This window comes from Sander lucioperca, chromosome 11, assembly GCF_008315115.2.
Source record: "Sander lucioperca isolate FBNREF2018 chromosome 11, SLUC_FBN_1.2, whole genome shotgun sequence".
Taxonomy (NCBI): Eukaryota; Metazoa; Chordata; class Actinopteri; order Perciformes; family Percidae; genus Sander; species Sander lucioperca.
Window position 1 is genome coordinate 35562193 of NC_050183.1, and position 27470 is coordinate 35589662.

Below are 27470 nucleotides of genomic sequence, written 5' to 3' on the forward strand. Positions count from 1 at the left end.
GAATTCAGCTTAGAACTAATTCTGCTTGACAGCTAATAGAGCTGGCCCACTAAAGTGTGTGTGCTCCAGAGAACATGAACATATCTGTGAATATTCCTGACCTCACAAATTAGGGAGCAATGACAGATCAAATTTGGTTTAGTCAGACAGCTCTCAGTTTTCACGTTTTAGCAATGCAGATTATTAGAACATGGTAAACTGACCACTGTTATCAGACCACCATTATCATTTTGACATTGAAGAGTCAACATACCTTCATTTCAGCTGTGATACAACATCTGAGACATAGCCTTAAGACTGACAAATGTTGTATTTGTGAATTGATGACTATCCCTTATTTATTTAAACTGAAATTATTGATCAACAAATAAGATTACATTTATAGGAGGTATAGACGGTAATCAGACACATGTAGAACATATTTCTGATTGGTGAGTGCTTTATTTGAGAAACACCTAACGTTACCAGCTGGACTTGGAAAGAACCCGTCGAGCTTGTGCTCTGAAAGTTTCCCTCATTTAAATGATTTCACGGCATCGAGGTCGACAAGCGTTGGTCACCCCTTTCCCAGACTCAAAATACACTCACGACTCGTCTTTAGTGCTTTTTCTATAACCGACATGTGCTATGGCTAAGACAAGATAGGCTACGGCTGTACACAGTATTGTTCGTGGGTGAACCCACGCCACACCCAAAGCACTCCCCGGAGGGCAACTGGGCAGTGTGTGTGTGCAGGGGTCCATCGCCAATGAGCTATCCACAGCAGAGCGCTGCAGTAGGTATGGCTGTTGGGCTAACAGCACAAACGGGAGATAAAGTCCCCCGAAACAGAAGCGAACTGTGTACCGACTAAACCGAACAAAGTGACTGCAAGGGAGGAATCACAAATTGCTAACTCGCTGACTCTCACCACTCTTTTCTCAACGGTTTCCATATTAGCGTGTTGCAATTCTAGCTAGCTCGATTCGTTAGCTAACTTAGCTTGGTGAGGGAGCGCATGATTTATTATTAGCATACATCAAACTCCTCGATTCTGCTTCTCGGCGTGTGGTGGTGGGGCGACCGTTTCATCAAGTGGGTGAAGAAGAAAACAAAAATAATGGCTAAAATAAACCTCGGAAACCAGCAACAGATAGTCTGCGTTAGAAAACCCAGAACAAGTCGTTTGTCTCGCATGTCCTTGTCCCCTCCTCTTGATGGATGCCGATTTACTTTGATAACGGAGCATCCTGCCTATAAAAACAAACACATCCAAACCGTTCGTGGGGCTCGACGTTACGTTAGCTAGCTATCCTCGGCGGCTGGGGACGGATTTTGTAAAGGATGTGGCAAACGATAACAAACTTTGCAACATTCTGTTCTTTAACTCACCGAAGTGCGCCGTTTTCTTCTTCTGATATTCCAGTGGGTATATCAGAACACAGCAGCAGCAGACAGCTAACAGTTTGTGGGCTAACGTGCAGGACACGACGCTGCGCCTCGCAACAGCTGTGTTCTGTTTTGAATGAGGGCTGACTGGAGACACACGGGCGGAGCTAGCGCGCAAGCGGACCAGTCCGCCCATCATTCTCAACACACCGGGGTAGTTTTGTTCCGACAGAGACTGTGTGTCAGAGTCTACATTATCTACATGTTGCTGATACAGTGTGGGTTCAATTTATATTAAAATAAATATTGACAGATGAGTGGCACCCCGTGCATATTAGGGACTTCAGGATAAAGCGCCCTGTGAGATTTGAAAAGGGCGCAAAGTTCATGTCTTTGATTCTGACTCCCTCTTGTGGTCCAACCACAGTTGTGCCCGCACCAGTGAATGTAAAACTATCCAGGATTACATGCGGTTTTTAGGACCACCATGTCCTCCTGTTTTTAACAATTCTCAATACAAATGATGTTTGCATGTTTAAATTATATTTTGCCCATTACTGTTACAGTCGAGTGCTCAAACTTCGCAATTTAAGGGCTTCACATTTGTCATGTCTGGTCAAGGTTTGTTCGAATTAAATTAAATATGGTCCCATTATGCCATACTAATAACACACACTAGATATTTATACATAGTATTGTATGAAGGTTGATGACATGACAAGTTGATCTGATGATACTGACTTCAAACTAACCCTATAAGCTTTTGCCTAATCATTTCCACATATGGTCTTTTAAATGCATTATTAATAATCAACTACTGTACATGAATTACAATTCATTTTATTGCATTACATTTCTAATACATTACATCTATACATCTATACATTTAGCTGATATCTACCAACAGATAGTCAAGTAATACTGCTCCCGGAATTTGACTGTCTACGTACTGTAAATGAGGCAAACACATTCATAGCCATTCTTTTTTTAAACAACATATCATCTCCTACCTTTGAACCCTTGCACAGGTTTTGTTTTTGCACACATATACTTGTCCCCACAAACAACCTGACTGAACACCAGATGTGTAGGCAAACCAAAAACAATGATGTGTCACATTCATTCCCCAAATTTGAGCTGCCTTTCTTTCTCTAAACCATGCAGCTCCTTCGCTCGATTCTTCAGCTCCTCTGCTTTCTTGTCATCCTTCTCTGTGCCATCCCCAAGTTTGTACATACGACTTGCATTGGCACAGCCCCACACATGTCCCAGCTCACAAGCCCTGTTAGCGTACTTCAAAGCTTGATTCATATCGGGTGGCAGTCCTTTGGAATTGCCCTGAATGAACAAAGCACTGAGGTTAAAGCAGGAAGGAGCGAAGCCACCAGCGCAGGCCTTCTCATAGTACTGCTGAGCTACTGTAACGTCAGGTCCTTCTTCATTAACTCGTCCATCATGGGCTAACAGACCAACGTTATGGCAGGCATCTATAGACTTCTTTCCGTTGGTATTGCAGGAGCGCATAAAGCAGGAGTAGGCTGTCTTCAGACACTCAGTCACTCCACCTGGTTGGAAGAATTCAAATCCCTCATTTGAATACATACCATTTTTTTCTCACCATTTGTAGACATACCATTAAAAGACCTAATTGGAAGTACTGTTAGAAGTACTTATTTTAAGAATTAAATATTGATGTGTTCACATGTAAACTATATTAACAATCTTTTTTGAATGCTTTGTCTACAAAATGTCAAAAGAAAATACACAAAGTGCCCATCACAATTTACAAGACCCTAAACTTTTGCCTTAAAGTTGCTTTTTTTAGCCTGACGAAATAGTAAAACTCCAAAGGCATTGAATTTACAATCATATGAAAAAGAAAAGTGAATCCTCACATTTAACACTATTAAACAGCAAATTGTTTGCATTTTGACATAACTATTGAATTTTGATTCATGTTTTGACAATCGATTAGCCAGTTACTCATTTAAACTAACTAGCACTAATTTATATGTAGTAGGTGGTTCAGTTACTAACTACTTCATATACTGTTGGATGATTGAAACTCCAAGAAAGCATATTTCATGTGTTTTTTTTTTAATATATATTGTGTTTGTAAAACGTTATCTTGCAATGTAACCAGTGACTGCAATACAGCTATAAATATATAATATATGAAGTAGATTATAAAGTACATTGTACTTTGCTTTAGAGGTGCAACGATGAATCGATTAGTTGTCAATTATTAAATTAATCGCCAACTATTTTGATAATCGATTAATCGTTTGAGTCATTTTTTTATTAAAAAAAATAAGATTTCTCTGATTCCAGCTTGTTAAATGTGAATATCTTCTAGTTTCTGCTCTCCTTTACGACAGTAAACTGAATATCTTTGAATTTTGTACAAAACAAGACATTTGAGGACGTCCTCTTAGGCTTTGGGAAACACTGATCCACATTTTTCACCATGTTTTGACATTTTTATAGATCAAACAACTAATCGATTAATCGAGAAAATAATCGACAGATTAATCGACTATGAAAATCGTTAGTTGCAGCCCTACTTTGCTTGAATACTAGCAACTGCTAATCATGTTATTAGTCCCATACATACATACATACAATGTTGTCCCAATTTGTGCGACACACAATGTAATGTCACTCACAAACTTCAGAAAAGCAATAGGCCTAAGCCACATTCCTGTTTTACCTTTGCCTGTGACATGGTAAGCCCCCAGTTTATAGCAGCTCTCTCCGTGTCCATTTGTTTCACAGTTATGTTTGAGCACTTGTGCTGCAGATTCATAGTTTTTCTTCACCCCTTCCAAGTAGTCTGAGAGCCTTTGGCACCCTAAGAAGAACATGGCACAAACATAAATGATGAGGCAAACATCACTAACGCATCAGGCATTCTCGGTCCAGCTCTAGCTGGTTCCTATAGTGTTTCAGCACCATTGATCTGTGAACAGCGCAGGCATTTTACCTTCAGGATCCTTTTCTTTGTAGCATTGGAAACTGTACTCCACTCCCAAATTGTCCAAAAACTGCTTCACTTCATTCTCATCTTCAAAGTTTATAAGTCCAGCCATATTTTTTTTTTTTTTTTTTGCACTTGTGGCTTTTACTATAACCGCATGTGCTGAAGGCTTAGCTCCCACTACATCCACTGGTTACTTGTGACCTTGGTGAATGAGTTAGTTAGTGAGCGATGTTACAAAACCGTTTCCTTAAAATAAAAAGCTCAATAGAGATGGCTACCGTTAACCGTTCTAAAGTTGTTCTAAAAGAGCACTTCAATGAATTATTAAATAGTTCCCCTAGAAAACAGAAGAAGAGCACGGTCACGCGTGTCTTCTGCATGGGCTTTCGGTCTCTGATGATCTCTTCCTAGTTTCATAACCCTCTCCAGGCTTCCGTAGTCCAGCCACCCTCGCTAATGTACTTCCAGTGCTGTGACCTTTGTTTACTGTCTGCGGGCTGTGAAAACATTCCTATACTGGTTTCGCAATTCGGAGCTCCGGTCGCTAAAGTGATTAGTCGATATTTTTTAAATATGCATTTTGTAAACATGGAGAGCGATTTTCCACAACAGAGGAGACAACAAGTGAGCTAGCTGGTTCGTCGCTAACGATCGTCGGTGCTCGCTGCTCTTCCATAGTTGACGTTACTGTGTTGTCAAACAGGTTAGCACATCGCCAAGCACTCAGACAGGTGAACGCTGCAAACTGAAACGGCTAAAAACGGAGCCGCTCGACGGCTAGCAAGCAAAGCTTTCCTTTTTCCGTGGTGGAAAAGACACCAGTCTCGGTTGCATAAGCTAAAATTAGACTCTTTTTTTTTCTTTCTTTTTTTTACTATGGCCTGTAGTTTCCTAAACACGGTGAGTTTCAGTTTCTCCTTCAGGTAATTTGTGTGACGTGTTTGTATGTGCTCAGTCATTAAGCCGCATTACTTCAAAAATTCTATATCAACACATTGACGTAACATTAATTGCATGACATAAAAAAAACAAAAAAAAACATTCCCTTTACGTTTTCAGGATGAGACATCTCCACCGGCTCTGACAGACCTGTGCCTGACCCATGTGAGCCAAAATCTGGAGTGTTTCTGTGTGAAGCGCCCTGATGGCTCCCTGTGCTTCAGAGAGGCTGTACTCTTCCCACAGGAGCTAGCAGACCAGCTGCTGGCCAAGATGGCTACTGAAGGTAAACCTGGACCTTTTTACAGACACTCCTGAGCAGAGTTGGTGATTTCTGAGCCTACAGTTGAGATATATAGTGTAGTTTTTTTTTTATAATACACTGACTATCGAGAATTACCATATACAACTTCACTTCAAGAAAGCCGAACTATCCCTTTAAATCACATGTTGAACATTTAAATACAATCATCACTTGATAAAAACAAAAATTCTTAAAGGTCCCATGACATGGTGCTCTTAGGATGCTTTTATATAGACCTCAGTGGTCCCCTAATACTGTATCTGAAGTCTCTTTCCAGAAATTCTGCCTTGGTGCAGAATTACAGCCACTAGAGCCAGTCCCACAATGAGCTTTCCTTAGTATGTGCCATTTCTGTGTCTGTATGAGGAGGAGAGAGGGAGGGCAAGGTGGAGGATGGGGGTGTGGCCTTGACCAACTGCCACTTCGCTCATTTGAAAGCCATGATGTCTCTTTCTCATGGGTGGGCCAAATTCTCTGGGTGGGCAAAGCAGAGAAAGGGGAGGTAACATTGCTCCTCATGACCTCATAAGGAGCAAGATTCCAGATCGGCCCATCTGAGCTTTCATTTTCTCAAAGGCAGAGCAGGATACCCAGGGCTCGGTTTACACCTATCGCCATTTCTAGCCACTGGAGGACCATAGGCAGGCTGGGGGAAAGCATATTAATGTTAAAAAACCTAATAAAGTGACATTTTCATGCCATGGGACCTTTAACTTCCATACATCTCCTGGTTGACCTTCCACAGCTTCTTTTATACCCTAAAAAAAAACACAATCCGATTAAGTATGTTGTCTGTCACCTAGTCTATGTCAACGCCCGTTTCACCTACTTGAGGCTATATTGCAGAGGCACCACTCCACTTAGCGCTGCCCAAGACGATTGTGATTGGTTTAAAGAAATGCCAATACACCAGAGAACGTTTTTCTCCCATCCCGGAATGCCGTGTGAACTAGCCAGACCTTCCTCCACAGCGCTGTGGAGGAAGGTCTGGCAATGTGAGACTATATGTCACCTAAATCAAAACCCTTCCATTGGTAAATGAAGGCAGTATTGTGCAAGTTCTCCCGTTCAGTTCTGCATGAACCCAAAGATTATACTTAAATTGAGTTAATTCCACTACAGGTCTGTTGAATGACAGCACAGTGGGTGTATTTCGGCACTGTGAATACCTGCGGCTGAGACGGGCCTGCATCCGTACAGCACGTATCTCCGCAGAGGCCTTCCAGAAAGCCCTCTGCCCTCACAGACTGTTGGAGCTGGATGCTGCCAGGGTCAATGCAGACCTCACTATTCCTGATATTCTACAGGGACTGGCCACCAATAAATATTGTCAGGTAAAGTGAGATTATGTCAACTTGTGTGAATAAAAACCAAATATGTCGAACCACCCTTTCCTCCTTGATATTAAAAGAAACTCCCCCCCCCAAACATCCTACAGGAGTCCCTCCAGCGACTTGTCTTAACAGGTCTCACCATGTCCTCTCTGGAGGAACCAATCCGGTATCCCTTCAGCTCCCTCCAGGGCCTCCGCTCCCTCTCTCTAGCCAACGTAGACTTCTACGACTCCGGGCTCGTCGACGTGTGTTCCCTGCCTCGGCTGGAGAGCCTCGATCTCTCCAACACGTCAGTTACCAACCTGAGCCCACTGCTGGGCCTGAAGGAGCGGCTGCGCTCACTAACGCTGCACCAGCTGAAAAGGCTGGAGATGAGCACTGCTCAGCTGCTGGGAGTCATAGGCCAGTTGGATGTATTGCAGGTTAGTGGAAGGATGACGTTTTAAACTACTACGTACTATTAAACCTGTTTTTATGTGATTGATTTGTGCTGAGAAGAACACTTTCTCTGTGATTTCACCAGCCACAGCTTTTTACTAAAAATACTATTGTGTGTTTGTGTGAAACACCACTCATGCAGCACCTGGACATCAGTGATGATAAGCAGTTCACCTCTGACGTGGCTCGTCAACTGCTTGGACAGCCAGGGATCCTTCCCGCTCTGGTTTCCCTGGATGTGTCAGGAAGGAAACAGGTTTATCTATCTATATCATTTGTTTTACGTTTTTAAATTCTATTTTATTTATTTGCAAAGCACCAAGAGGAATGGCATCCAATTCCATTGTATCCTGTACAATAACAATAAAGAATTCTATTCTATTCTATCTATCTACCCAAAGAAATGAGCAGGCTTTAGAGCCAAGTTGTCATTTCTCATGTGTGAACGTTGCAGGTGACTGATGCAGCAGTTAAGGCATTTGTTGAGAAGAGACCAGGGATGACCTTTGTGGGACTTCTGGCCACAGATGCTGGATTTTCAGACTTTCTCTCTGGAGAAGGAAATCTAAAGGTAGCTATAGATGTGTACTTTAACACTGACAACACTGTGTGTAGAAATTCAGGTTTGCTTGAGTGAACTGTCTTTTCTGTGTAAACAGGTAACGGGAGAAGCCAACGAGACTCAGATCTGCGAGGCCCTGCGTCGCTACAGTGAGAGGGAAGGTTTTGTGAGAGAAGCTCTGTTTCATCTGTTCAGCCTGACCCATGTCATGGAGAAACCAAGGCCCGACATCCTCAAGGTGAGCCCACAGTATTCTACTTGGAAAATATACTGAACAAAATTGTAAACGCAACGCTTTTGTTTTTGCCCCCATTTTTCATGAGCTGAACTCAAAAGATCTAAGACTTTTTCTACGTACACAAAAGGCTTATTTCTTTCAAATATTGTTGACAAATCTGTCTAAATCTGTTAGTGAGCACTTCTCCTTTGTCGAGATAATCCATCCACCTCACAGGTGTGGCATATCAAGATGCTGATTAGACAGCAGGATTATTGCACAGATGTGCCTTTGGATGGCCACAATAAAAGGCCACTCTAAAATGTGCAGTTCTACTGTATTTGGGGGGGGGGGGGGTCCGAAAACCAGTCAGCATCTGGTGTTATGGTTCATCCGTGAAGAGAACACCTCTCCAAAGTGCCAGACGCCATCGAATGGAGAGAGAGAGAGAGAGAGAGAGAGAGAGAGAGAGAGAGAGCAGATCTACCATTAGATCTTTTCGTTCAGCTATAATTTAGTTCAGTGTAAATAATTGTCCTCATTTCATTACGATTGTTTTCCCTTATCTCTAAGAACACATAAAATGTCAGATCCTAATCAGATTTATCTGATAAGCGATGAGGGTCAAGTTTCCTCTTTAAGAATATTATGTCAAAGCCCTACAACCCCGACTCAATTTCCGCACGCTTTGACTTTCTCATCTGTCTCACTTAAAGTAATATGAATTCCTTCTTCTCTTGTATTTTGTAGCTGGTAGTGTTGGGTATGAAGAACCACCCTGCGACTCTGAATGTCCAGCTGGCAGCCAGTGCCTGTGTGTTCAACCTGACGAAGCAGGACCTGGCAGCAGGAATGCCAGTGCGACTGTTGAGCATCGTCACTCAGCTGCTACTGGAGGCCATGAGGACGTTCCCCAACCACCAACAGGTAGCGTCATGCCTAGAGCTGTAACAATTCCATATTTTGCTGTACAATTAATTGTCTCAGAAATAATTGCGATTAACAATATAATTGTCTCTCAGTCAAATTTGAAAATATTTCTTTTATTTATTACTTTTTAAACAAAATAAAGTTTTGAATGAATCCCAGGGTAAGCCTTTTGGTTATACAGCAGGGGTGGCGAACCTGTGGCTCTTGAGCCGTATGCGGCTCTTTGCCTGCTCCTGTGAGGCTCTTACTGTGTGGCTGGGGGCTGTGTCATTGGTTGTTTTTAACTTTTCTGAAACATACAGTATTTCAGATAAGTAAAAAAAAAACACATTTGAATGCATCTGCCAATACTGCCAATTATTTTAAAATGGAAAATAATGCAGCAGAGTTTTGAGGACAGATTCTGCAACCTGAGGAAAAACAGCGGCCACAGATCACCTTCCTCGTTAACCCTTTCACTGCTGAATCCGATTGTTTGAAAGCCCCTTTAGTGACAAATGAGTGCGAGAGTTGCTTCGAGTGGCCACAACCGAGTTCAAGCAAGACCTGAAAAGGATTATGGATAACAAAGACTGTCAGGTTTCCCACTGAGTCAATCTAAGTGAGAAAAAAAACTATGAAAACTGCTATGTATTATGACATTATGTCATTAGATCTGGAAGACACTGTTGCTGTTGTAGTGTGGACGTGCATGTGTTGTGTGGCTTTTTGCTATGGTGAGTTTTTTTTTGTGGCTCTTTATACCTAACTGGTTGGCCACCCCTGTTATACAGTATATCACTGTTATGTGACCCAGATAGTGTAGTCACACAGGTACACAGCCTATGAAGTAAACCACGCCTCTTTATTATCATAAAACATTTTTTTGTCGTGTTTGTTGCCATGAACGTATATAGGGTCATATGCCAACAACTAACAACGCTTTAGTTTAACAGTCTGACCAAGAATTAGTTATATTATTACAATATAGCATATCTAAACAAAATCAACAATTTCCATCAACAGGCTTAGTGCTTAGGACCTTAGCTAATGTTAGCAATTCATTGCAGTTAAACAAAGAAACCGCAATTATGTAAAACATATTGATAATTAGTAGGGCTGTCAAAATAACGCGTTCATTTCGATTAATTAATCTGAGAAAAAATAACACGTTAAAAAAAATAACGCAGATGAATCCATTCCAGCCGTTCTAGCCACCATTGGACTGTAAAATGAAGGAGGGAGATGAGAATGTGCTGCCTGGATCATTAACTGGAACATTTACTTGTAAAAAATCTTCTTCCTGCCAACCCTGGCTACCGAAATCTGGTGCCACTGATATGTCTGCACTTCTCTCTGATGCTCTGAAACAGACGGCAACACAAACACTTCTGCACGTGACGCTATATACTCAACTGCCATAGACATATAGAGTAGACTCTATATATGTCTATGTCGACAGCAGCTAACGTTAGCCTACCGCTAGCTAGTAGCTGGATTAAAAATGGTTAAAATGCTGACAGCTAACGCTAAACGGTGTAAAGTTTGACTGTGTTTCAGCCGTCGGAAAAACAATAGAGACGGTGCGTTCAATGAAACTGGTAAACTACAACCTCATGGTGCATTTGAAGTTATTGTAAATGTCCTTTTCCCACCTGGTGGTTGTTTTTGTCGTTCAACAGCAATTTACTAGTGAAATAAGTTATTGTTATTGTTATACATTATTATTAAATCATTTAATTTTGACCATATGGCCTTAGCAATAAACAAGCCGTTCTTTAATGTCACCAACTGTTGTTTAGTACCCTTTTTTTTTCTTTTCTTTTTTTACTTTCTTAAAAAGTATCGGTTCAGGCACCGTTAATTATGTATGCGATTAATTAATTACAGAGTATGTAATTAATTAGATTAATTTTTTTAATCAATTGACTTTTTATTATTATTATTATTATTATTATTATTATTATTACATAATTGTCTAATTATTAGGGCTAATAATGAGACAATTATGTAATAATTGTTACAGGCCTAGTAATGCCTGCACTGCTGTCCTTGTGGCATTCGTCATGCCAAAATGATCACAATAAAATGGCTGTCACACCTGATACAGTTTACCAGCACAGGGAGCTTTGAGAAAAGGGGCATTTGATTTTTTTCCATGGAAGAGTTCATTATCATGGATTAAATATGACGATACGAATACTTTTGTGTGTGTGTGGCATGTCATCAGTTCCCATCAATGATGGACAAGCCAAGCAAGGCACAGACAACTATAGAAAACTGTCTCTGCTGAGCTACAACAAGTCAGTAACACAGTTTTCATTATTGCATTTCTCCATTAAATTGTATGAATTTGTATTAACAGGGGTGTGATTCTTCTGGATAATTCCGGAAATCCGGCTTTTCTGACCTGAAAATGAAGCTCTCGTAAATCATGCAAATCCGCTTTTTTTTTTTTTTGGGGGAGGGGGGGGGGTGTCGCAAGGCACAGGTCGGGGGTATTGGTAAACATACTCTGACTCATGTCTTCATATCACTCCGCAAGTGGTCCATTAATTTGTCACGATGTAACTTCATTCAAAGCAGAGCTTCACCAAAGAGCCTGCAATCGTTGCGGAAGGTTATTTGAATAAGAATTTTGGACGTGTGGGGGCGAACTATCTTCTTAGCTGAAGCCGACAACGGGACAATATTGTTGCATGTTGGCAATGCAAGCTGAAGCGACGTAGCAGATGACGTTGAGAAGTTGCAGTGAGGAATATTTTAGGAGCACCATTTTCGGCAGTGCAGAAAGGTAGTGGCCCACACTAACTTAGTGTTGAGCCGGGAAACATTGCTAAAAGAGCTCTACAGCGAAAAGATGTGCTGGGCGAGCCGTCAGTCGGTCGAAGCTAACAGAAGCTAGCTGGCGTAAGCTGACAGCTGACCAACGCTACCAAGTGATCGGCGGAGACAGGGAGTACATGTATTTGAAAGAGTCCGGCAGTTGTGGTAGACGAAGGTCCAGTCGGGAGATTGGATGGAGAGTCCACTGAAGTCCACTGCGGTCTGAAGGGCTAATCCTTGCTAGATCACTAGCTAGTCGGGAGGTTGACAGCTAACGTTAGCCAGCTGAAGCTAACAGTCGATCGATGGTGAGTAACGTACGTTACACAGGCTGGCAGCAGCACAGAGTCCAGAGTTGATAAGTGTGTGTGTGTGGGGGGGGGGGGTAGAAAGGTGTTGAGAATGACCAACACCTAATCTTAAACTTAGTGTAGCTACTTAATTTGCTACGACCCGATCAGAGGTTACTTAAATTGAGACGTTCAGTCAAAATCAATCATGTCACCTTCAAACGGGATCTCTGTTTGCAGGGTTCAGGCTGGACCCTCCCGGTGATCATGCTGCTCTGGGGGACCGGCTGTACAGTGAGAAGCCGCTGCTGACGGGCGCAGAGCTCTACCGGAACTCCGACTGCTGTCTGTCCGCGCGGCCGTCTGACGGCATCAGTATTAAATTGAGACAGTTTCATTAGCGGTTAAAAACGTCTCGCGTTAAATAGTAGTCTAATTCGGTACAGTTGGTTTTAACGCCTGATGCAAAGTGTAGGCCTATTAGGAGTACACATGAAAACCCTGAACAAGCAGCGTCGCTCTGCTCTGTCTTTCTGCTGTGCCCCATTCACGTAGTAGTTTTACACTATGTAGGTTAAACTCTGCAATTAATCCGCGGTTCACATGTATGTATGAACTGTGGTGGTCCGTTACACTCAAGGCTATATTCAACATCACTGATTAAGTAGCCTAAGTCAATCCAACAAACAACTGGACTTTAGGGTCAAGTGTTGTTGTATCCGGCCCATGTCCTGGATGTGAAAGCCTCCTTACTGGACTACTGAATATAATAATTATCCATTATATTTTGTATTTTGAATTGTTACCTGCCACCAGAATTTTGTGATTTCCTTGCAATAAATATTGACATTTTTACCATAAATTGGTGCCTAAAAATGTATCAGAATGCAGGAATTGAAGTCATTTACCCTCAGAATTTCCTGGGGGAGGACACCCAGACCCCCTCCCCCCCCTGCTTTGTGTGTTCCCGCAAAGACAAATTCTGAGCAAGGAAAAACCCTGAAGTATAATCACAGACAGCCATAAAAAACATTTAAATTGCAGAGTTAGAGTTATAACTTAATATGTACAGTGTCAACAGAGAAACACGGACAATTGAACAGACAGTGACAACATACATACTACATACCTACATACTGTAGAGAATGACAGTAACAGCATACAAACGGCATAAATAAGAATTTGTTATAAACGTGTGCTCTTTAAAAAGTAGAAAGCATTGTTTGCCAGTTACATTAAATGTTTAAAAATCCGTAAATGTCCGTGGGTGGGGCTGCATGGGCGTGGTAATGTGGGTGTGGGTGGGTGTGGGTGTGGGTGTGGTAGTAAGGAGAGAGAATAGGAGAAGGAAGTTTGTGTGAGGTGGACCTGGTCACCACAGACCCAAATCTTCTCAGCTGTTGCTACTGTCATATGCTGCACTGTCTCTTCATGTGGCACTATTATTTATATTATAACAAGGTAATGCAATGTGTGATCAAGTGATGACTGATTAACAGTAATGTAAATGCTAAATGCCCTAATACCTACATATCATGTAAGACTCAATTTCTCCATTTCTTTGCACAAAACTCTCCAGAAAGTGCCATTTAATGGTTTATTTTTAAAAAAAAAAAATGAGGGGGGGAGGGGGCTGTCGCAGCGTCATGGGTGCGCCGTATATTTTCCTGCTTTTTTGTCCTTTGCCAATCACACCTATGATTAAATAAGTTATATTCAGTATGTACTGTGAAGCACAGATTCTTTAGCCAGTTCAGACATTTATCCCGATATTTTTCAGCTACATGTGTATATATTCTTCATTCACACTCAGAACCTGCTTGTGTACATAAATAAACTTTAGACATAAACCCGACCTACCAGAGTAATAACTGAAGCTTGAGGGAGATCTGGGGGTTGGAAGCCTTGTCTGAGTGTAGCGGGTCGGCAGCTCCAGGTGGGACACTGTTAGTTTGGAAATATCTGAGAGAGGGGAAAAAATATATGCAATCCCCAGTGCATTGTGACAGCCTGACAATTCTGATGTTTCGGGGAACTTCTCATAGCCAAAACAAAGTACAGCTTTCTTTTTTGTTTTCCTCACCATGGATGGATTTAAGAGCTTCATACAAGCAACTGGAAAACATAGTGTGGTGCAAAACCATTGTCCTTTGTCAACCAGTAATAAAATATTAAAATCAGTGTGGCTTTCACTGGAACCAAATGCAGAGATCTGGTCAGAAGTGGCCACGTTTGGATTAGTCATCGTGGAAAATGATACGTACAGTTATATACCAAATGCATTTACTGGATATTGTTTTTATATGATTTATAAATAGCATTCAGTAAAATGGGCACAAGGAGAACAGAACACATAATTTTATCTTTTCGCAATTACAAACCCAAAGTACCAACTCAGACGTGAGATAACATTTCGTAGACACATTTTTACTGGGCCTGTATAATAGAACCCAGTGATAAGAAGAGAAAAGTACAATAACAGATTGTGTGAGGTCAATGATGGCTGTTTTGATTTCTCTGTCTATAGCTGCAGAAGAATTGCCTGCTGTCTCTGTGCAGTGATCGCATTTTGCAGGAGGTTCCATTCAACAGGTGAGAAATACTGCTACAGTATCTATTTATAATGTGCATTTCAAATGGGTGCAAAGTCAGTTTAAAATAAATTATAATATAAGAGATTGAAGCAGTAAATGTGCGTTAGTGGAAGCAAAGCAGGAAACCAAATAGTTAAATAATTAGGCGGTCTTAACATAAAACATCTGTCAAAGGTGTTTTATGTTTACAGTAGAAATGTTTTTTTTTGTTTTTTTTTCCTTTCCCTGTTTGCAAGGTTTGAAGCTGCCAAACTAGTGATGCAGTGGCTCTGCAACCATGAAGACCAGAACATGCAGAGGATGGCTGTGGCTATCATTTCCATACTGGCTGCAAAGGTATATGTTGTGTTCTATATTAAATATTACATTATTAATGTATTCTCAGCACACGTGTGGTGTTATTCCTAAACGCGTAGACGTTTGCTTTTCCCAGTTGTCCACAGAGCAGACGGCTCAGCTGGGAGCAGAGCTGTTCATAGTGAAGGTAAGGTTCTCATTTCCGCTCTTTTCTCTTCCGCCATTAATAATTTACCAACGAAAAGGCACACCTTTATTGCTGATATGCTCCCCCTGCAGCAACTGCTCCACATTGTGCACCAGAAGGCTACTCAGGGCGTGGTGGACGCCACCCTCAAATTTACACTGAGTGCACTCTGGAACCTCACTGATGAATCGCCAACAACCTGCCGCCATTTTATTGAGAACCAGGGTCTGGACCTGTTTATTAAAGTTCTAGAGGTAGGTACACAGAAGTGTCAACATGTACACGTAATGGCTCTGACACACCAACCCAATAATCGGCCGTCGGACAGTCTGGTGAGGGCGGTGACTCGAGCCTGTCCGGTGTGATCCGTGCCGTCGTCAGTCGGAGGAGCCGTCAGCATCCATTTTGGCCAATTTGACTTGTTGAATCGGCCAGTGGGCAGTCGGACTCAATGACCAATCTGATTGGTGGAGTGCCAGCCCTTGACTAGCGAATCAGTGCTTCTTCCACGAGAAGAAGCTCGAGAGCTGACAACGCCAGTATCTTCTTATTACTAGCCATCGTATTTTCTTCCGTTCAGCGACTAATGACAACAACGATCCTTCTTGACTACGATCAACACTCTCTGATGAAAACAATGACTGACAACAGCGTGCTCTGTGTTTACTAGGTCTAGAGACATGTTCCGTCATTTCTGGTTTTCTTTTTTTGGGCGACAATACAGATTAGCGCCGCCTGCTGTTATGGTGACGCTGTTATGGAGCTTACGTTCTCGCGCACGCGCAGAACGTAAGCTCAAGTCGGCATCGCTTCGCTGTGTTCCGAGGCACTTTTTTGAGAGACGGGAGCCGACTGATCAGTCTGACTGCCTTTTCTGCCGACGCTATGCCGTCGGGTTGGTGTGTCAGAGCCTTAAATGAACAACAACATGGACCAGATTACACACACACACACACGTTGCTCTCTAGAAGTATGTATGTATGTGCTTTTGGGGCGGGCTGACTCACTGTTGTTTTGTTCCCATATCATCCCCCCCCCCCGGCAGTCCTTCCCCAAAGAGTCCTCTATTCAGCAGAAGGTTCTCGGTCTGCTGGTGAGTTTACTGCTTTCTTATTACCCTGTAGAAAAACGGAAAGTTGAATACATTTACAATATTAAAAGATCAACATTTCCTTTTTTCACTTTTTTGTTGTGTAGAACAACATAGCAGAGGTCAGGGAGCTGCATGTGGAGCTGATGGTGCAGGGGTTCTTGGACCACATCAGCACCCTGCTGCACAGCCCAGAGGTGGAGGTCAGCTACTTTGCCGCGGGCATCCTTGCACATCTGACGTCCCGAGGGGAGGAAGCCTGGACGCTCAGCCCCAAGCTTCGATCCTCGCTGCTGGAACAACTGGTAGGAATCAGCAGAAACGACTCATAAACTCAGAGACACATAGATACGTGCACACAGTTATTTCGAAACGGTTATTTCAATCTTTTTTTTTTTTTTTTTTTGCATTTGTGTCTCTCTCTAGCATGATGTCATTATGAAGTGGCCCGCGCCTGAGTGTGAAATGGTGGCCTACAGGTGAGATGCCGCTTTTTCTACAGTTATAACGTGATTCAGCAGTGGCTGTGAAACAAATTAAGGATGTTTTACCTATTAGGGCTGCAACTAACGATTATTTTCATAGTTGATTAATCTGTCGATTATTTTCTCGATTTTTATAGATTGTTTGATCTATAAAAATGTCAAAACATGGTGAAAAATGTGGATCAGTGTTTCCCAAAGCCTAAGAGGACGTCCTCAAATGTCTTGTTTTGTCCAAAACTCAAAGATATTCAGTTTACTGTCACAAAGGAGAGAAGAAACTAGAAGATATTCACATTTAACAAGCTGGAATCAGAGAAATCTTATTTTTTTTAATAAAAAAATGACTCAAACGATTAATCGATTATCAAAATAGTTGCCGATTAATTTAATAGTTGACAACTAATCGATTAATCGTTGCACCTCTATTACCTATATCATGTCTGTACAAGTTAATTTTCATACAATACTTTTAGAGAGCGCCTTGAAAAACAACTCTGTAAGAATGTTCTTTTATATAGAGCGTACATACCGTCCTTATAAAGCTATAGAGACACACAGTCAAAACATCAACATGAACATGTGACATAGAGTACGTACTAAAATATATTCTTATTGTCTCTCATTCTTTAGGTCATTTAACCCCTTCTTTCCCCTACTGGAGTGCTTTCACACCCCCGGGGTCCAGCTGTGGGCGGCCTGGGCCATGCAGCATGTCTGCAGCAAGAACGGTGAGACAGATACATGCACATACAGAACAATTTGTTATTCTAGTTTTATAACTGAGCTCATTCACAAATAATTTACTGAAATCTGTTTACTACTTACTTACTTACTTATTCACCCTACCCAAAAACGGCTGACAGATCTGACGTTGTATTCACCCCGTGTGTTCGCAGCCGCTCGCTACTGCAGCATGTTGTTGGAGGAGGGCGGCCTGCAGCAGCTGGAGCTGGTTCATACACACCCACAGACCCACAAAGACGTCAAACTGTTGGCTAAGAGCATTCTGGAGAGCCTGCAGCGCCACAGGGCCCGCACCGGCCAGCCTGCACACAAGTCTCCGGCTGCCGCCACAAAAACCTCACAGAGGTAAAGACTCGTACACTAGTGGTCATTTGTTATGTCAGTCTCACAATGGCTGGAGGCTTTTATATTTTTACATTTTCTCTTTCAGAAAATGAGGCTCCCAGACCAATAGCGGGGTCCCACCACAGAGGGGATTGTGTGTGTGTGTTTGTGTTTGTGTGTGTGTGTGTGTGTGTGTGTGTGTGTGTGCGCCCCAACACACATTTTATCAAGAATCCCAGGAAAGTAAACATTAAAGGACGGAGACTACGCATTTCTTTGCACACACACTAAATCTATTTATTTTCTTTGTGTTTGTTTCAAAACTGAAATATTTCTGTGTGCTAATCGTGTAATTATGAGAACTGTTGGTTAGTGAAGCTTAAATCTCAACTTGAGGTTTGTGTCTGTGCTCGCTCAATAGTCTGACATTGGCATGATAATGATTTTCGTACCAAAAAAAAAAAAAAAAAAAAAAAGGTCAGTGCACACGTACAAAAAAAAAAAAGTTTGGGATTGAACCCCCTGAAGCTCCGCTGAGGGCGATACCACAGAAATAGAATGAGAGTAGAACGGGGCATTCAAATTAACATAGCAGGATGGTCAGAGCGGCGGCCATTTTTATGTGCCCCATTGCCATCGCAAAGAACTGTGACTGTAGCGGGCTTCCTCATTCTATTTCAATTGTCAATGCACAGTGCCGAGTGCCATCTCCTAGTCTAGCCATTCAACTAGTCAAATGACCACGGCAAACAGTTCAGTGTCTGTTCTACTCTCATTCTGTTTCTATGGTTGACACCCTCGAGCTCCTGTATGTTACTGAGGGTTCTCTGGTTGTCTGAATTGGTCGATTTAGCTCTTTAGATACACACATGACACTGCTGTTAGCTCAAGCATGCCGGAGTTTGTCTGAATGCTTGTACTGTTCATTTTAGGAATGGCTGCTTAATGCCTCTGGCTTCTCAATACTGCTGTTGCTCTCTTTATTTAGTCTTATATCAGCTAAAAGCTTGCTTTGATTTGATGTGACAGGGCACTTGCCTAGGGTGTGTTCAGTGGGGTTCAAATGTTCCGAACATTAAAGATGAAAACCTAAATTTTTAGAGAAGTTCTATCTCTTTTGAGAAGCTCCGTTGCATTTTTCTTTTCCTATACGTTCAGTCGTGTCAGCGGCAAAACCAGCAGTGCTGTAATTAAGATCCAGAGTAGAATAATTTCAAATGATACCATCAATTGTGTCCACTTTGGACACATGTTGCAATAATGATGTGGTCAGTATATTCATGATGGTTGTACATGTGTTTTGTGTCACAGCGGTTTCCTCTTTGAGAAGCTTGTGTATATATTGGTATGTTCGCTGTGCTTTCCACTGCGTCTTAAAGACACAGACAGAGACAGCACTTCGGTGTGAGCATGTGTGTATGTACTGTACGTCTGTACAAGTAGCTGCATTTTAAGAGTGTATGTAATTTGTACATAATAGAAAAGGAGAGAAAAAGTAATTGTTCAGTACTGGTTGGATCTGGTTGCATGGGAATTATTATAATCTATGTTCTATAGTTTGTTTATCTGAGAATTATGAGTATAGAACAAAGTGAAAAGAGAAGAAACACTGTTTACCTGGAGAAAGTGGAGATGTTATTAGAAATATTCCTGAGTATTTTTCTGTACTGAAATGACTGGCTGTGTGACATTAGTATCCTCCAGGATGCCATTTTATTAGATACTCTTCTGCTGTCCAGAGAAGCCCCCCCCCCCCTCCATTTGCTGTAGCAGATGCCCCTGATGCCCACATTCTCCTTTTTTCATTGGAGATCTTGATTCCCATCAAGGCCCCATCATCATTCTCTATGCAATCACAACTAATGTTGCTTTGACAAACTTCTGTCAAACCCCGTATACAACATTTTTGAGGCAAAGTGGATTTTTGGCTTAAGTAAGAATAACAGTGACAGGTCACAGGACTTGTATAGACGATATGTTCATGGCAAAGATAATATATTGGGCTATTATATGGTACCCTAAAACAGCTATCAGCAAAACACACATCACTGCTCAGTGAATTTTGGCCTCGTTTTCTGTAAATCAGTTGTTGTATAAGCTTGCTAATTACACGTGTCCTGAGCTGATCTCATCAGTTTGAAGAAGGGCAAAGAGCAGCAGACGACACAGAATCTGTTTTTGTATTTTTTTCTTTTTTTCTGTTGCTCCTGATGTGTTGGGATTGTTTAGTAGAGCCTCTGAATACGCATTGGATAAAGGCCACTTTAATTATTAACAAGAGTTTAAATCAGATGGAAGATACAAAAAGTCAAGATGCTGTGTATGTCTGCTATGCCTGTGCCATGTTGCTGCTGAGATTCACCTTTCTTAGTTTGGAAATAAAGAATGTACATTCCCATAAACTGGAGACGACACTTGTTGCCTTTTTTTTTTATTCCAAATATAAGATTCACAAGTTTAATAACCAGCATACTTTTGTGCCATAGTTTTGATCAAAGTCTCATCCTGAATGTCACAAAAGGAAACGCAACTCATCCCGACCCTAACTAATGTATTGATACTGGCTGGGCTGCACACACACGCACACACGCACGCACGCACGCAGACACACACACAATAAATGGGTGTTAATTGTCTATCAGACATGAGGTTATGGAGAGAATGTGTGTCCGTGAGAGAGAAATCCAATAGTGCAAAAGAGTTTATTCCCCAGTGTACCGCGGGGGTCTCTTCTCTATGAAGGCAGCCATTCCCTCCTGTCTGTCCCGTGTGGGGATGACCTGAAGACACAGTAAGGGTTACAGCAGAGTGACTGCAGACAGCCTCAGAGGGTTTCACAAACATCAGAGAGGGAGCGTCAAAGCTGAACCCAACTTCTGACTCACTCAATCTGACTCACAACAATCACATGCAAAGGTATAGTATTTTCAAAACATGAAATAAGCACTGGAAGTCTTACCCGAGCATAACACATCCTCTCTATTGCCATTGCTGAACTCATGTCAACCTGGAAGAGACAGATTTCAGTCACTACCATCCCTGATGTATAAAGATAAAATCTATGAATCACAATGTACCTCAATGCCTCGGTTTATTGCCTCTTTTGCCAGCCGCACAGCGATAGGAGCCTGGGCCACAAATGAAAAAGTTAGACTCTGATGGTATCAATAGTAATTTTTATACACCATGATACTGACCATTACAGCCATCACCGTGAAAGTTAAAACATCGAAAGAGAGCTCCAGCTGACAGCGTGGTCTGTGAGCACCACTGGTCGGCCGGCGAGCGAGCGATCACGGCCTCCACCAGATTGCTGTCGCGTCAGACTGGAGCTTCTCAAGTCCAACAACCTCAGAGCAAATGTGCAATTGCCCATCAATTTTTGTAAAACTGCCCATATTCAAACTCTACACAGTTGATTTCACGCATAAAAAAAGTCTCAAATGTGAATTTAGTGATGAAATAGCAGACAAAATAGTTGTTGGCTGCAGCTACTATGGATTTTTCTGCATTGAGTACTTTTATTTTTTAAACTTTTAAGTACATTTTCCTGTTATACAGTTTCCTGATACTTACATACTTTTACTTAAAGGTGCTGTAGGTAGGATTGCGAAGATCCAGAACTTAGCCAAAAAATTTGAACAACAACTTCTCAGTCCCTCCCCCCTTTCTGCTAAAGCCCAAAACGTTCTCGAAAGGCGGAGCAGTATAGCCTGTATGTCCCTTACCGGCTAACGTATTTCAAGATGGCGCATCATTCTGTAGCGTCTACCCCAGTTCATGCAAGCGCAAATGTAAAATTCCAAGCTAATAGGAATACTTGGAATTGATGGTGGTGGTCAATATTCATAAAAAAGGACAAGTTTGTGAAGGGCAATACAGATTCTGATAATGAACAACTACAAAAGTTACACACTGGGGCTTTAAGTAAAGGATCTGAATACTTTTTCCACTACGTGTGTGTGTGTGTGTGTGTGTGTGTGTGTGTGTGTGTGTGTGTGTAGTGCTATTTGTGGTCCATTTCTCTACTCGACTGCCACTCTGGCCCTGCCAACTGCGGGCATCTGAACTGGAGTGAAAGAAATATGGAGCGACAGAGGCCTGGAGAGAGGGAGGAGTGGATGGCGAGGGGGGGAGAAAACACAAGGAAGAGAGAAAGGCAGAATGCAAGGAGTCAGAGGAGATGGGTGGATGAAAAGAGAGAGAAGGAGGGAGGAGGAGGTGAGAGACCAGGTGCCTGCCTGGAGGAAGAGGAGGGATGCATCAGTGTCTGAGTGAAAAAGTGTGTGTTTGTTTGCTAACCTGTGGCAGTATCTCTCTGGCCAGGCTGAATGCCTCTCTGTAGGCAGCGTCTCCTGTCTGGTTCTGTTCCACAGCTCTATTTACAAGCCCCATCTCCAGAGCTGTCTGACCTCCCACACGCTTACCTGATAACAGACACACACACACACAGACAGACAGGGAGAGAGAGTGTGTGATACACGATAAGCATCTTGTGTGTACAGCAACATGTCAGCGCTCCTGTAACACCACCTGTGAAGATGAGCTCTTTGGCCAGAGTGATGCCGACCGTCCGTGGCAGCCGCTGACTGCCCCCTGCAGGACAAACCACTTCCAGGTCAACTTCTCACAGCTGCTTTGTATCTCTACTTAAACATTCAGTATTTTGCAATGTCATTTTTGTGGCCTCTTTTTGTCTTACCCGCCCCTGGAAGCAGCCCCCGTGTCGTCTCAATCAGACCCATCTGCGCAGAATAGGCTGAAACACACACACACACACACAAGCACACACAAAAGCACACACACAAGCGCACACACACAGAGGACAGTTGAAGGTCTGTGCTGCTGAGTGCCATTAAGATGGCAAGGGCGTAAAGTCTGACTGATGCCTCTGTCAGAGCAACAGATGCAAACACCTGCTCACATAGCTCATTAGCGCTCAGCCAATCACCGAGCTGCCATGACCAATTTAACCAATCACATGTAAATTCAGCTCCATGAACAGCTGGGCAGATGTGTCTGGCCTCACCAGCTATCATTAGTCCCTGAGCTCAGCAGCCAATCATTAATACTGGGTGAACAGGAACAACAGCATGCTTGTTTTTAGCATGACCGCTATGGGTTTTTATTGTGGATTTCTATTTTTATTTTTAAATAGTTCAAAAGCTTAACCCCTTAACATCCATTTTTACCTTTTATTTTCCCTGAAGTAGCTTTAGTTTGGTAAAAATCATCCTTTTCCACAGTTGCCAGTATCATAATATATATGTACATAAGTATATTCTGTACAGGCTTGTTCCAGCTCTTAATACAATATGTGATCTTTACACTAAGTAAATGATATGAATTTGGAAGACTTTCATGCCTGCACTACTCTATATGTCTTGAGCATCATTTTATACACATTTCCTCACTATTAAGCATTTTTACTATCAAGAGTTTGTAATGACTGACCACTGCTTGTTTAGAAATACTGACTTTTCTAACCAAAGGAAATCTTGAAAATCTCCAAAACTGAGTTGAGATGTTTACCTAATAGTAGTCTCGTATTGCCAGACCTTCCTCCACAGCACTGCGGAGGAGGGTCTGGCAAGTCCACACAACATTCCGGGATAGGATAAAAACGTGCTCTGGTTTATTGTCATTTCTTTAACCAATCACAATCATCATGGGCGGCGCTAAGCACTAACGGAGCAACGGTGCCTCTGCAAAATAGCCTCGGGAAGGAACTTGTGTTGGTTGAACATGTGTACGTAGGGAGGCAAGCTCTGGAATTAAAATGGCCGTCGAGTGTGTGATGAGAATTTTACTCAAAAAAAGGATGGATATACTGTAATTTGATTGTCGTTTCTAGCTCGGAGGATGTTTCCCGAATCGACTGACGATAAAGACTAACCTAATAGTAACAATTAGGGCTTGAACTTTTTTTTCAAATTATTTTCATTATCATTTAATCTGATGGTTATTTTTCCTATTAATCAATTATTATCAAGTATTGGTTTTGTCAATAAAATGGCAAAAGGCTGAGATATAAGATTCTGTCCTGATCCTTTATAACCAAGTAATGCCTAATCGTGACCCATCGTCACAGGTCTATAGAGCTGTGAGAACTTCGAGCCACCTTTTATTTCACAGTATTTCACAATACTGTAAGAACCACTGCTCTAATCTACACTGATGGTATGAGGGAGTTGTCCATCTAGAAAAAAGATCTTAAGTGGATGCTGCTATCTTCCACTGCCCTGTTGGGACTCAACCATGATTTGATATGACTGGACTGGTGAAAGCTGTGAAGAGAACATGACATCCCCTTACATACACAATCAACATCCCCAATCAACATCCCCTGAAGGGAGGAAAGAAGAATATGAAATATACTCAAGCATGATGCAGACTCATCCAGTTCAGAGTTGATAGGCGAAGGTTCAGAGGTCACTCACCAGCGGTGCGGAGATCACAGGCCAAGGCCAGCTCCAGACCGCCTCCCAGGGCAACGCCGTCCATCGCCGCGATGGTCGGCATGGGCAACGATGCTGCAAGGGCATTACAATGAACAGAGGAGGCTTCACAAATGCATACATAATGTGCACTCTCAGGGCCTGACTATTTGGGAGATAACCGCTCACTCTCAACATTACAGGCTCTCTTTCTTACCTATCTGAGTCATGAGGGATCGCAGGCCGTGAACAAAGAGATCAGACTGACGGTGGTTCATCTGAGCTCTCTCTTTCAGGTCTGCACCTGTGGTAACACACACACACCATCGCATATCATTAAGACAGGCTTTGATCCCAAATCCAGAGGCATGTCAGGTTTCAGACGCTCCAAACTACACTTACCTGCACAGAAGACCCCCGGCACTAAACTCCTGAAGACAACCACATGAGCTGCCGAGTCATTGGACAGAGTGGACACCAGCTCCCTCATCTGCACACACGGGACACAGTGCCTCAGTCAGTGTGAGTGAGTGAGTGAGTGAGTGAGTGAGTGAGTGAGTGAGTGAGTGAGTGAGTGTACATGTACATGTCTGCTCACCTGTGACACAAACATATGGCCCAGAGCGTTTTTTGCCTTGTGTCGGCACATCAACACCTCTACTATCCCTGAGAAAGAGAGAGCAACAGGAGGGAGAGAAAGAGAGACAGAGAGAAACACAGAGAGAGAGGGCAGAAACGTTTATTTTCATCGTTTTTAATCAATTGACTGTTTTCGAATGCCAAAACTGTGGGTTCATCATCTACTGATGTAAGCACAGTGTGATCTTCATGTACTATTTCATAACTTACAGTCAAGTCAGTACGGAAGCCTATTCCTGTCAGGGAAATAAATAAATAGAATACAATCAGCAATAATTTAAAGAAAAGAAATAGCATATTTTATGATTATGACTTAAAAAGATGCAATTATAACTGATTAAATTAGTAAAACATTGGTCAATTTGTTAATAATCAATTGACAGCAAAATAATGGGGAACAATTTTGATAATCAATGAATAATAATTAGATCCTCTCTGTCTATATTGTAAATGATTGAATATATTTGGGTTTTGGAAAGGATCTGGGGTTCTAGGAAATTGATATGAGCAAGATACTGTACGTTTTTACTATTTTCTGACAATTAATACACTCATTGAGAACATAGTCAGAAGATGAATCAATAAAATGAATCATTTTTAGTTGCATACCTTTTCAAGAAAAAAACTGACTTAACTCATCCACTCATATTAGATCATTTTGCATACATTTCATGTTTTGTGTATTTATTTAGGTACTTTGCAAGAATAGGCTTCCATAAAGTCACAGCATTTCCAAGAAACCAAGGACTTCCCTAGATGCTTTTCTCCCTAGAGTTCCCGCAATAACAACCGCCATTTTAATAATTTCCATAAATATCAGCACTTGTGGGAATATAACCTGTTCTTCTTTAGCAAGTAAGCAAAGTGTAATATTTGTGCAGTTTAGCATGCAGGAGATAGCCTACAGGCTTTACTGTAGCCTCAGATGGATGGATGAAAAGGTGTCTGTCAAACACTGAATGTGTATCTTTACAGAAGGGCGAGTTTGTCGGTGTGAATTCGAACAATGTACAATGACCATTACCGTTGTCTTCCCTCTCTAGCCGCTTTATATCCACCTCTAACGTTACTGGACCGGCCGCCGTGTGCTGCCTGCGGCTGTACACCGTCAGAGGGCGACCGCCACCGGGCAGCAGTCGCGATCCGTTCAGGGGGATGCGATGGGAAGTTCGGCCATGCGTTTCCCGCAGAATCACTCCCAGCCACCGCCTCGATGAGCACATGGGCCCTGCCAGTCTGCGAAGTAGAGTTGCCATGCTGGCTGTTACTTCTGTTTACTAGTTTTTTAGAAGCAGGAAGAGATGCGGGATATTTGGTGCAGGTTTCTTCCTTTTATATATGTCAGTGGTTTCTTCCTGTAAGAGGAGGGACTTGGCTGCTCCTGACCTTCCTTTCAAAGCAGCAGTGCCAACAGGTTGATACAAGGCAGTGCACCTTCATGCAGTGCACCACACCACAGAGCTAAAACATAATGTTATTCTGTCAATTTATAATCTATGCCTGAAATGTTGAAGTGACTTTGGTGTCAGGATTTTTCATACTACCTGATACCAGTCACTATTTCACTCAGCATAGTGTCACATTACCTTCCTCAGCATGACTCAAAGTGAAAATGTTGTAATTGTTTACAAAGTAATTGTGTAAAAGTTTGTTGTTTGTTACATCATCAGTCTACACACACACACACACACACACACACACACACACACACACACACACACACACACACACATACACACACACACACACACACACACACAGTTCTCCAGTCTTGTCTCTGGAGTGTCCAGTCTTTGGCCAGACAAAGCGAATTGTTGAGGTAAGGTTTTCCGTCAGGCTGCCCATGTCTAGTCTGACCATGCATTATTTAGAATGTCTTTACAGGTTATGCAATTACACAGTGAGACAGTAGCTCTGACTCTGATGACACAACATTCTGAGCTGAGAGAGCCAGGCCTGTGTGTGTGTGTGTGTGTGTGTGTGTGTGTGCATATCCAAGGTGCATGTGGTCCAGACATTGTTATAGAAATTGACAATTTATGAAATATAACAAAGTTATTTTAGCATTCAGATACATCAGATTATATTTGCATCGATCAGATTACTTCCCTTCTGCCACAGCGAGCACATTTTCATTGCTGTCTGGCTTTGTTTATTCTTCCTAATTGACATGGATGCAAGCGACTGGGCAGTGAATCATATTAATCTGTTACTGAGATATAAATGTACAGTATGCTAAGTGTTGAGTGTAGGTGGCTGTGTGCTGCAGGGTGTTGGGTCAAGAGGGTGGGCACGCACGGTTAAGTGGGTAAAGTAAAACTGAAACTATAACCACAACTCAATAGAAACACACTAATTACACGTATTTGTTACCCACATAGATTTGACCATTGATCGAAGACAGATATAATAACGGATAAAACAGAAAGAAAGAGACCGCAAGAGATGTGTTAAATGTGAATGTTAAACCTGACGAGGTCATTTGAGAGGTAAAGAGAGATCATTC

At 42.1% G+C, this 27470-nt stretch overlaps 4 protein-coding genes and 1 long non-coding RNA gene across 8 annotated transcripts in view; 1 reads left to right on the forward strand and 4 right to left on the reverse strand.

Moving 5' to 3' along the window:
• ralgps2 (Ral GEF with PH domain and SH3 binding motif 2) overlaps positions 1-1543 on the reverse strand; it is an 81132-nt gene extending 79589 nt beyond the window's left edge. The window contains exon 1 of one of the 2 annotated variants that reach the window (XM_036006867.1): positions 1372-1543. The gene's annotated coding sequence lies outside the window, so the exon portion shown is untranslated. The remainder of the gene's footprint in view (positions 1-1371) is intronic. The other variant, XM_036006869.1, reaches the window with a different exon arrangement.
• Positions 1544-2383: 840 nt separating this feature from the next.
• Positions 2384-4752, reverse strand: LOC116063240 (cytochrome c oxidase assembly factor 7). Its single transcript, XM_031318108.2, has 3 exons — positions 4352-4752; positions 4079-4219; positions 2384-2933 (listed from the first exon to the last, which is right to left on the reverse strand). The coding sequence occupies exons 1-3, from the start codon at positions 4455-4457 to the stop codon at positions 2488-2490; spliced, it is 693 nt and encodes a 230-aa protein (XP_031173968.1). The 5' UTR covers positions 4458-4752; the 3' UTR covers positions 2384-2487.
• Positions 4753-4846: 94 nt separating this feature from the next.
• On the forward strand, positions 4847-20290 carry zyg11 (zyg-11 homolog (C. elegans)). Of its 2 annotated transcripts, XR_004898700.1 has the most exons (19): positions 4847-5248; positions 5408-5573; positions 6714-6925; positions 7030-7347; positions 7506-7619; positions 7818-7934; positions 8023-8163; positions 8893-9069; positions 14695-14759; positions 14998-15097; positions 15195-15245; positions 15338-15499; positions 16291-16338; positions 16443-16640; positions 16762-16814; positions 17451-17548; positions 17717-17909; positions 17995-18052; positions 18086-20290. XR_004898700.1 is itself a non-coding variant. In XM_031318095.2 (18 exons), exons 1-18 carry the CDS (start codon positions 5225-5227, stop codon positions 17999-18001), a joined length of 2244 nt encoding a protein of 747 aa, XP_031173955.1. In that variant the 5' UTR covers positions 4847-5224; the 3' UTR covers positions 18002-20290. The 2 variants fall into 2 exon arrangements, 1 of the variants encoding a protein (XP_031173955.1); XM_031318095.2 differs by having other exon boundaries at positions 17995-20290.
• On the reverse strand, positions 20094-26289 carry echdc2 (enoyl CoA hydratase domain containing 2). 2 transcript variants are annotated; one of them, XM_031318104.2, is made up of 11 exons: positions 25989-26289; positions 24924-24991; positions 24728-24815; positions 24543-24629; positions 24329-24421; positions 22591-22647; positions 22422-22484; positions 22191-22315; positions 20966-21016; positions 20848-20895; positions 20094-20668 (listed from the first exon to the last, which is right to left on the reverse strand). In XM_031318104.2, the coding sequence occupies exons 1-11, from the start codon at positions 26218-26220 to the stop codon at positions 20591-20593; spliced, it is 990 nt and encodes a 329-aa protein (XP_031173964.1). In that variant the 5' UTR covers positions 26221-26289; the 3' UTR covers positions 20094-20590. The 2 variants fall into 2 exon arrangements, with proteins under 2 accessions (XP_031173964.1, XP_031173965.1); XM_031318105.2 differs by lacking the exons at positions 24329-24421; positions 24543-24629.
• On the reverse strand, positions 20094-27428 carry LOC116063243. The gene is made up of 2 exons (XR_004108220.2): positions 26702-27428; positions 20094-20457 (listed from the first exon to the last, which is right to left on the reverse strand). It is a non-coding gene; the product is annotated as an uncharacterized LOC116063243 (long non-coding RNA).
• Positions 27429-27470: the final 42 nt, after the last annotated feature.

Excerpts from the sequence above, each read along its gene's own strand:
- echdc2 (XM_031318104.2), bottom strand. The coding sequence starts at position 26,220 with ATGGCAACTCTACTTCGCAGACTGGCAGGGCCCATGTGCTCATCGAGG. Across the intron at positions 21,017-22,190 it reads CCAGAGAGATACTGCCACAG|GCTCCTATCGCTGTGCGGCT; the intron begins GTTAGCAAACAA and ends TTTGTGGCCCAG. Across the intron at positions 20,669-20,847 it reads AGAGGATGTGTTATGCTCGG|GTCATCCCCACACGGGACAG; the intron begins GTAAGACTTCCA and ends CTGTGTCTTCAG.
- zyg11 (XM_031318095.2), top strand. The coding sequence starts at position 5,225 with ATGGCCTGTAGTTTCCTAAACACG. Across the intron at positions 5,574-6,713 it reads GGCCAAGATGGCTACTGAAG|GTCTGTTGAATGACAGCACA; the intron begins GTAAACCTGGAC and ends ATTCCACTACAG. Across the intron at positions 16,815-17,450 it reads TGTGAAATGGTGGCCTACAG|GTCATTTAACCCCTTCTTTC; the intron begins GTGAGATGCCGC and ends CTCATTCTTTAG.
- LOC116063240 (XM_031318108.2), bottom strand. The coding sequence starts at position 4,457 with ATGGCTGGACTTATAAACTTTGAAGATGAGAATGAAGTGAAGCAGTTT. Across the intron at positions 4,220-4,351 it reads CAAAGAAAAGGATCCTGAAG|GGTGCCAAAGGCTCTCAGAC; the intron begins GTAAAATGCCTG and ends TGTTCTTCTTAG. Across the intron at positions 2,934-4,078 it reads TTACCATGTCACAGGCAAAG|GTGGAGTGACTGAGTGTCTG; the intron begins GTAAAACAGGAA and ends TCTTCCAACCAG.